Here is a 9,780-nt window from a genome sequence, read left to right as displayed (position 1 = left end):
TATAAAATAATATAAATAAGTAAACAAATAAACAACTGCGCTGCTACTTGCTGGGGCATTCCTGGTATATTTATATGAACATATCCATGCAGATTTTCTTGCGTGATATAAAAATGGCTTGCTTTTTCTAAGGTATTTTTTCCCAACTGTTATCTAGTTGGATGTTAAGGCCACTGCTTCTTAAAATACTGAAGCAAGTAGGCCACCATTCTTTTGATTACAGGGATGAGAAATTATTACCTTAATTAATATTCCAAAAAGCAGTATCATCTCCCATTTTCTACACTGTCTTGAAGGCCTCCCTTCCTGTCTAGTAGGGGAGAAACCTGTAGGGTTAGAGGCAGTAAAAGATAAAGCTTCTCTAAGCAGCATCTGTAATAAGAAGATAAAACATATTCTTTAGACAGGCTCAAGATAAAAACATGGGATGGTTATTGCTGTTCCGACCAGCAAATGTCCTCTGAAGAGAGGTTTGGTTACTTCCGGTACTGCAAACCCCAAACATAGATACCCATATGGTCAGTGCTGGTGATCTGTTTTATCATTCCGGCAGTAGAAGCCACAGAAGAATTCATCAAGTATGCACTTGTGGGTTTTGGATTTTTTTATTATAAAAACAGTATTTATCCCACTCATTAAAATCACATTCAAAAATCGGCAAAAAATCCATAATAATAACCCAGAGAAACAAACCAGAGATCAATATTTACAGACACTGCAGGGACAGGGGTTTTATTCCACCTCTTCTTGGAAGGAAGAGGGGAAATCAGATGGCAGAACAGGCAAAATTCATCACATGAGGGGGGAGGGGGCATGCAGCAGAGGCAATTGCATGCGCTTGGGGCATGAGACCTGACCCCCAACTGAAAGCCGTCCACCCCAACCCCCATTAATTGCAAATGAAAGGAGGAGGAAGGATACAGGGAAGATTCAACCTGAGATTCCTCACCATCCTGTGGGAGAAATCATAACGCTTGGGCGGGCAGGGGCTTGAAAGGGAACACTGTTTTATACAAGGCATACTGGGAGGGAGGAGACGAGCAGGCTTAGCTTTTCAAACCCAACCTGGCCCCTTGGCACAAACGTATTTACAGAATCCTTCAGACACTTGGGAGTTGGCACGGAGCCTTGATCAGGCTGTTTTCAGCTACTGCAGTCCAGCTCCAGCCTCAAGAGGCCCCGAAATGAGGCTCAGGCAGCTCCAAATCACTTTTGGCGTGAAACCTACTGCCCCTGCCTCTTTCCACAGCAAAGCAGCCTAGCCTTTGACAGTGGAGACAGCAGAAATAGGGGCAATTCTCACCTGACTTCCAAGAAAAGAGCTGGAGGCATTAATATATTCTGGGCAAGAGATCTGTCGTGGGGTCACAGGGAGCACAACTTCATCTTCGCTAGGCTAACAGAAACAGGTACAAGACCACTTGAAATTTGGCACTGTTGATTGAGAATGCCTGTTCAGGCCTGGAATAGCAAAGGATTTCAGTTCCTAAGGCTGCTGCTGAAGAAGCAGCTGCTGTCCTGGGTTGGAAATATCAGATTTGGAATGGCGAATGATAGAAGCAGCTAATAATAAGGGTTAAGGACCCGGACAGAACACTGGGAAAGAACAGGACTAGATTTTATTAGGAATTTCTGTGTAATTGTTTAAAGGCCAGACCTCATTCCCAGCCTGGAGTGGAACCCCAGCCAATCCTGAAAGAGATGCTTATGCTTAGCAATGGCCACCTACCCAACACTTTTCGGAAATGCGTTGAAAATGCATGCTTCAAATCTCTGGCAAGAACTAGAATAGATTTCTTCAGGATCTGCCATAGAACCCTTGTCAGAGCTTGGTATGGGAAGGTAATGGGTCTGAATTTCAGATTGTCTTGCGGAATTTCTCCTCATCTCTGCTAGTGTAAGAGGACTGTTTAAAGGCAATGTACATTCCCCAAATGCCATGTCAACAAGGCCCAAGCTAGCAGGATCTGTGGTATTCCTCATGTATACTTTTGCACACATCTGGCACCACAGTGAAAAAGTAGGAAGGAACTGCTCAAGAAGCCTGGCACACTTCACATTTCCTTCTGTTGGTCCTATTTAGGGGCAAGGCCTTAATTTCAGCCCTGTTCATTAAGGAATGAGTAGACTCTTATCCACCTTATCAGACTCCTACCCCTGGAATGGGTATTGTCCCCCATGTGTAGAGGGGATAGGGGAGGAGGGAACCTGTCCCACGATTTCTGAATACCCCCACCCCCTCATTATATCCCTGGGGGTTGGGTGGACGTCACAATGATCAGCAAGAAGAGACAGGAGAATGGGCAGGAATGGTGGGCAAATCCAGCTGAATAAATTAAGGATGGGAAACGATGTCAAGGAAGGTCAGAGGCCATTGGTACTACTGCTGCTGCGCTGAATCAGCGGGACCTTGCTTAGCTCTACCACTGGAGAGCGTGGCTTATGTTTCATTTTAGGTACCCTCTGCAGCAGCTGTTGAGCTTCTTGATAGGCATCACGCAGCTCCTTCTTCCATTGCACCAACTCAGGATCACTCTGAGAGAAAAAGAAGACGTATTAACAAAGAAGCACAAGAAAGATATTCCAAAATAATAGCAATTATTTCACTAAGGGAGGGAGAGAGAAATTACATTACATCATCAGTCTTATTCTTCACCCTTGCCCCCTATGGTGACACTCTGAATCAGTGTCCTTATTACAAATAGGTTGGTCTCCTTAAAGAATCTTTGCTTGTAAGAAGTCGGCAATATGTTCACTAGATATTTTAGACTGCAACTTCCATCAAACATGAACAGTGCTTAGGAGTTGTACTCCAATACCACTTATAATCCATTTAAGCTGAACTCACAAAAAAAATACATTTTAACATGCATTAAGATTCTTGAGCTGCTGACCCAAATCAGAAAATTCATCTATCCTTTTAAAATTTAGATATAAACGATTAAAGTTTCCAGGGATTCCCTTAGTGCTTAGCACCATGTCAGCTATTAGCACTAGTGTTTTCTCCCAGCAGACGAGAGCAACTGGAGAGAATCTTAATCTGACCCTATCAGCATAGCTCTGGCCCCTGAGGATCCACTTATTATTTGCCCTGAGTGCTTTTTAATGTCCACATACTCTGCAGTGTATGGAATCTGCAAATTGCAAAATCATTTTGGTTACAAACATCTGGGACATTATTTAGCAAGATAAACTCCCTCTAGATATCCACAGAAAGCAACAAGATAGAATTGCTTAGCTTTGTTTCCCTAGAGAGAATGTAAATGTGGCTTTCAATGACTGGGGAATAGCTACGGTACAACTTATTGCCTCCCAAAATTGAAATAGAAGCTGCTTCTGATCCTCTGGATTTATGAACTAGACCAGACATGTCAAACACAAGGCCCGGGAGCCGGATCCGGCCCGCGAAGTGGTTTCATGCGGCCCGCGAAGCCATCCTGGAAACAGTGAGGGAACGGCCTCCATTGCCTTGGCCCTGGCCCAGAGACCCTCCTTCTGCCAGAGACCCTCAGATCTGTCCCACTCCTGCCCGGGCCCCCATAGGCACCCTTGATGCAAACGATGTAGAGCTGGCCACGCCCACCCAGTAGGCCATACGCACTCTAGCCACACCCACCCAGTAGGCCACGCCCACCCTGGCCACACCCACCCGGCCCCCTGAGGGCAACCGCAATGCTGATGCGGCCCTCAATGAAATTGAGTTTGACACCCCTGAACTAGACAACAATTGTGCAAATGCAGTTAAAGCTCTACTTGAAAACTTAATAGGCACAGATTATTCTGAGAAGCATTTGCCAGGCATACATGACCACTAAAACGATTCACTGCTCAAATAACTTTTTCCATAAACTAAGAACAGTTCCTACCCTAAGTCTCTAAGGCAGCAAATAATGGGGAATTAAAAGAACCACAATTTTTAAAAAGGAACAAAGATTAGTCTAGAGTGGAATAGGAAGAGCAGGATGCAAGAGAATTTCAAATTCCTTAGCTTTGCTCTTTTTCTATTTTGCATGGAGTAGAAAATTAACACCTGGCTTAGACAGATACCAAAGTTTAACTTCAGAAAAGATTAAACAGACCACCAAGGAAGGTTCTTAGGAGAGACTGTATGAGAGGGGAAAATCAAAACAAAACAACTTACATCACACTGCAAAACAAATTGCTTGCCTCCCCGGATCTTAAGCAGAATGCATTTTCGATCTTTTATCTGTGTCTCCTCCACTGACTGGATCTCTTCCATAGTGAGCAGGGACTGCTATAATGTCCCCCCCCCAACAAATATTTGATTAATGAATGCAATTTCCAACATATATCTTAAATATTCAGGCTGCATCTTTTACCTACATCTACAGTGCCCTTCTCCTGGTACTGTGCTATGGCCTTAAACACACACAAACATTACCTCTGTGTGCTATATTTCCCTAAACACACACAAATGAATTCTTCCAATCATGTATGGCAAGTCCTCATACAACCTTAAATCTGATCTTTCCCACCCATTGAAGAAGAGCTTGTTCCTTACCGGAGATTCTCCCTCTCCACGCCATTCCAGACGATTTGGGAAGAGGTAGAAGTATCGCCTCTGCCATTGAGTAAGGAAAGGGTTCCCCAGTTTTGACATATAGCCATGCATGATGCAGTCTTTGCCCAAGGCATAATCTGTACAGAATAAGTGAAGATAATGTGAAGGCTAACGGAAAGGGGGGGATTGTTATAGGGAGCAGAATAGGACTAGTACCAATAAATCCAGACGGCCTTTCCACACTAAGAGGAAAGAAACACCAAGTTTCCAAAAGCAAATTCTTGCAGATTAAATCTGAGTTTTGGCAAAGGGGTTTCTTGTATAGAACAGCAATGAGGCTCACCTTCCTCATGGCCCAACTGCTTGTTCTTTGCTCTTTTGCGGGCCTCCAGCTTGTCAGTCTCAGCATTGACTGTATCAAATACAGTCTCCGTCACCTCCTGCTGCCAGCGCTCTGAGATGGTGAGCGGAAAGTTGCGATACAGCTCCTGGTCACTATCCAATAGCTGGGAGGAGAAGCAAGTTATATCACTATGTCCCCAGGATCAGAGGAAAGCATGCCTCTGGGTATCAGCTGCTGAAAGGGCAGCACAAGAGGCTACCTACTTCTGGATTTCCCACAACAGTTTTCAGTCAGTTTCAACAGCATTCTGCTTATGTTCTGTTTGGACTTTTGGAACAAGGCTTATTGATTTCTCCTTGACAGTATTATTTGCTCCAGCTCTGTCCCTTCTATTAGTGTTCACAGCTTGCACAGTTCCTTGTAGATATTTCAGATATCATCCTTTCTACTATATTTTAATTTCCTCAGCTCTTTTCCCAACTAGGAACACATTCCTTCACAAATCTCTGCACAAATTTCAATTAATTACCATATCACCTGTTCAGAGGCTGACTAGCTCTATTTCCTAAGGCATCTGGCTGGCTACAAAGTGCTAAACTGATTGGCCGTTTGCCAGCATGACAATTCTTAATATTACCCTATGTGCGCATTATTCCAAGCCAGAGGATTCAGAAAGTATGTATTAGTTCCTGAACTTCACTGCTTTTATTATCTGATAATTGTTGTCTTAGTAATGGACAAAAAATTAGTCACACATTGCTCTTAATTGGAAGACCCTGAATTGAAGAAAAAAAATCTATGTAGTTTTCTTCTAAGATATGTCTTCCATAAATAAGAAACCGCATTGACTAATAGAGTAAAAGCTTGATTTATTGGGTCTTGACAGTACGGACTTTGTACGCAATGGACAACATTTCTGCAGCAACTTATATCACTCGTGTGATGATTTTGTTATGCAAGTAATATAATTTGTGTCCACTGACAATCTGGAAGAGCAGGTACCTTTTTCCTCCCCTGTCTTAATTCCACTGTATCCTTTCTCAGAGCCTTTTTAATTTTCATAAATGAGATACCGGCTGAATCAACAAGGCATTGATGCAACAAGGTGTTAAACAAATATACAGTTGCAAGCTATGACAAACAGTTCTTCAACTTATCATGGATGCACGACAGTTGCAATTGCAGAAGTACAGTTCCAAGTGGTGGAAGTAAACAAAAGGAGAACTATAAATATTGTGTTCTGCTTCCAGGGAACTCTGGTTAATACTAGAGGTTGAAGCAAAAGGACCTGATTCCACAAGTTAGTCTGTCCCAGCCCTTTCTCAGCACCAGCCTTCAGCCTAATCAGAATTCCTATGTAATCACTAGAAGGAGAAGGCTGGTCTGCACTGTTATTTCCTGGTGGCAAAAGACAGAATTTCTGTCTCTTGTGCAATTTCATCTTCTACTGCCTGGCTCTTTCCACTATATATAAGTTTAACCTGTTTGAGCGGGGGGGGGGGGGGGGGTTTGAAGAAAAAATGGGATATCAATTTTAAAATAGAAATTCCCATAACATAAAAGAAAACTGCAGCTACTCAGCAGAGGACACCATAATTCTGGGAGATTCTCCTTGTGGTACCTTAATTCCTTTGGTGTCTTCTTCATCAAATGAGCCAATGTCAAAAGCATCTGCTGCATTTACCTCACCACGTGGTGGAATCAAGGGTGGAGGATACTACAACGATATGATAAAATAAAGTTAGCAAAGAGCAAAATGCCGTACCTATTTATTCCCCACCCCACCCCCATCATAATGTCCAAATATGTGTTATTTTCTTTCCCATTGGCCTTTCAACTAGGGCTCTCCTCACCTTCTGGAGAAAAACCATCTGCCAGTCCACACCCTGGAAAAATGGATTCTCCTTTATTTCAAGTGACCTAACGAAAATATAGAAGAAATAATAGTGATTTCATCCTTGACTTTGCAATAGCTGGAACTAGAAGGCTGGGGATAAAAAAATGGAGCTATGATGACCTTTATGAACAGCAAATATAACTTATCAGGCTTATGTATTTTTATAATCAGTGTGGAATGCAATTAGTGTGGAATTTCAATTTTTAATTTAAACCTTCAGAGAATTCAGATAAACCTAACTACATCAACATCTGTGGACTATTATCTTCTACTGGAATGCCTGGTTTGCTCAGAAAAGTACATGTGTCTATTGCTGCAGTTATAAAACTAAAAATTCTTCAGATGTGCAGAAACAGCACTAATCACTGTGCAAAACCTATTCCATGAACTTTAAATCTGGTGCCGTTATTTTTCTATTAAAAATATGCTTCTCCAGTTTGAAACTTAAAAATAATATTGCTTAAAATCTCAGAAACTAGAGAAGTATTTGAGTAAGACTTTGAATGGTTTTGGAGGTTAGAGGAAGGGAAGTGAAACTATTATTCTGTGGGCTCTATATATATATCTCGCAACCCCATGGACAACGTTGCTCCAGGCCTTCCTGTCCTCTACCATCTTCTGGAGTCCATTTAAGCTCACGCCTACTGCTTCAGTGACTCCATCCAGCCACCTCATTCTCTGTCGTCCCCTTCTTCTATTGCCCTCAATCTTTCCCAGCATTAGGCTCTTCTCCAGTGAGTCCTTCCTTCTCATTAGGTGGCCAAAGTACTTGAGTTTTAGCTTCAGGATCTGGCCTTCTAAAGAGCAGTCAGGGCTGATCTCCTCTAGGACTGACCGGTTTGATCGCCTTGCAGTCCAAGGGACTCGCAGGAGTCTTCTCCAGCACCATAGCTCAAAGGCCTCAATTTCTCTCTCTCTCTCTCTCTCTCTCTCTCTCTCTCTCTCTCTCTCTCTCTCTCTCTCTGTGTGTGTGTGTGTGTATGGGTTTGTTTACCATTTCATAAAATAATGCATTATTCATTTCCTTTCTTCTCTAACCACCATAAGATACAATGTAATCTCTGGATAAATGCATCTAGCCCTAGATTTGGTACATCTCTTGTAAGGATGAACCAAACGTTTACTTGTGCTCTGCATCTGATGAAGTCATAGTACCATAAAATGCAAAAAAAAAAAGTTGCTGGTTGATTTTTCTTCCTCGGGAAAAATGTTTTTAAAAGCAATAGCACTTAATGTTTTCAAATTAGGTATTTTTCTGAAAATTTTTAGATTTCAACCTGATGTATATTCAATGCTAATTAGAAAATCATGAAAATAAAAGTCTTACTTATACAAAAACAGTATTTCTGGTGTTTACATAACACTGATGCATTTTCCTGGTACACCCGTGCCACAAGGTCATCTACACTGATTTATCAGATTGTGGCTTGAATTTGTAACTGAGGAATGGAGAAAATTGGCAGCCTTGAAAACCAAGGCAGCAGTTAGATACTGAGAAATGTTTTTTATGAAGCTGGTTCTATTTACATTAACTCCCAAAGTTTTGAAGTTCTGTCTCTTCAGTAATAGATTCAGGAAATATGTTTCGATAAGCCAAGGATATGAAAAGAATACATTCTTTGCAAGGTTTTTTTTCCTTAAATAAAAAATGAATGAGTTGTTCTCACTTGAGTTCCAAATCCAACTTTATTCTAAGTAGAACTTTTTCAATAACTGAACATGGATGAGTAACCTTAAAACTCTGGCCCATTCTGACATTCCACATCTCACATAAGTCCTTCAGCACCTTGGCAGGACACTCACCCACGACCCATACAGCCCAGCCGACGGTTGACATCTCTCTGCAACAGTCCCTCCAGCAAAGAACGTAGCTCAGGTGAAAAGGAATCTGGCAGCTCCACAGCCTATCAAAAAAGGAGGACAGATTTAACTAAAATGTGAGAGATTGGAGAGGTCAGAGGAAACCAAGCAAAACCCACCAGGGTTCCATATTTTAACTCCTTTGAAACTATTATTTGTTATTCACTCAGGCTATTAGAAAAGACAATATTCCCCATTCCAGAAGCTATAGGCCAGACATGTCAAACACAAGGCCCGGGGGCCAGATCCGGCCCGCGAAGTGGTTTCATGTGGCCCGCGAAGCCATCCTGGAAACAGTGAGGGAACGGCCCCCATGGCCTTGGCCCTGGCCCAGAGACCCTCCTCATGCCAGAGACCCTCAGATCTGTCCCACTCCTGCCTAGGCCCCCATAGGCACCCTTGATGCGAACAATGTAGAGCTGGCCACGCCCACCCAGTAGGCCATACGCACTCTAGCCACGCCCACCCAGTAGGCCATACGCACTTTAGCCACGCCCACCCAGTAGGCCATGCCCACCCAGGCCACACCCATCCGGCCCCCTGAGGGCAACCGCAATGCTGCTGCGGCCCTCAATGAAATTGAGTTTGACACCCCTGCTATAGGCAATCCCACAGAAATAGTGAATAACTTGAGTCTGACAGCAATGCCATCAGAATTCTAGTAGAAAGGGAGAATGTTAATAGGCAACCCAAAAATCACATGCAATCATTATTTTATTTCACGTAGCCCTTAGCATTATTCTGCTGTTTGAAAAGTACAGACCCATTGGGAATTACTTTCACTTCTATCCTGTGCTTGCATATGTTTCTGCAAGAGATAAATGGTTTCAAATGCAATGGAATAGCAAAGAGGAAGGAGAGCTGAATAATTTTGCAGACTGATACCTGCCTAGGTTTTGCCCTCTATCAACAATGGCCGCAGAGGGTTGTTTCTGTGTCAAGAAATTTTCAGAGGAACAAGGTTCCCCATCTCTGTGTATAAATGCTGGGATGATTATGATGATAATAATAAAGTACATAAATAGTGGACATTGCAAAACCTGGAGACAACAAAATAGAGAAGGAACTGGAGAAAAATCACAAAACACAAAGACTTGCAAATAGCAGTAGAATAACTGTGGCAAAAGAAAGCAAAGATAGTACCAATAGGAGCACCAG

General features: G+C 42.6%; 1 protein-coding gene across 2 annotated transcripts in view; it reads right to left on the bottom strand.

Annotated features, from left to right (window-relative positions):
- Window positions 1-488: 488 nt before the first annotated feature.
- The window catches only part of GRK2 (G protein-coupled receptor kinase 2), a 45,425-nt gene continuing 36,133 nt past the window's right edge, over window positions 489-9,780 (bottom strand). Inside the window, exons 15-21 of one of the 2 annotated variants that reach the window (XM_083350638.1) lie at window positions 8,566-8,666; window positions 6,719-6,785; window positions 6,487-6,582; window positions 4,866-5,028; window positions 4,523-4,659; window positions 4,142-4,255; window positions 489-2,535 (exon numbers count right to left, since the gene is read on the bottom strand). In XM_083350638.1, the coding sequence (XP_083206764.1) occupies window positions 2,365-2,535; window positions 4,142-4,255; window positions 4,523-4,659; window positions 4,866-5,028; window positions 6,487-6,582; window positions 6,719-6,785; window positions 8,566-8,666 (849 nt within the window). In that variant the 3' untranslated portion in view covers window positions 489-2,364. The remainder of the gene's footprint in view (window positions 2,536-4,141; window positions 4,256-4,522; window positions 4,660-4,865; window positions 5,029-6,486; window positions 6,583-6,718; window positions 6,786-8,565; window positions 8,667-9,780) is intronic. The other variant, XM_083350639.1, reaches the window with a different exon arrangement.

Source organism: Vipera ursinii (genome assembly GCF_947247035.1).
Source record: "Vipera ursinii genome assembly, chromosome: 1".
Lineage (NCBI taxonomy): Eukaryota > Metazoa > Chordata > Lepidosauria > Squamata > Viperidae > Vipera > Vipera ursinii.
Note: the sequence above shows the minus strand (reverse complement) of the source record. Positions and strands in the feature narration are given on the sequence as shown.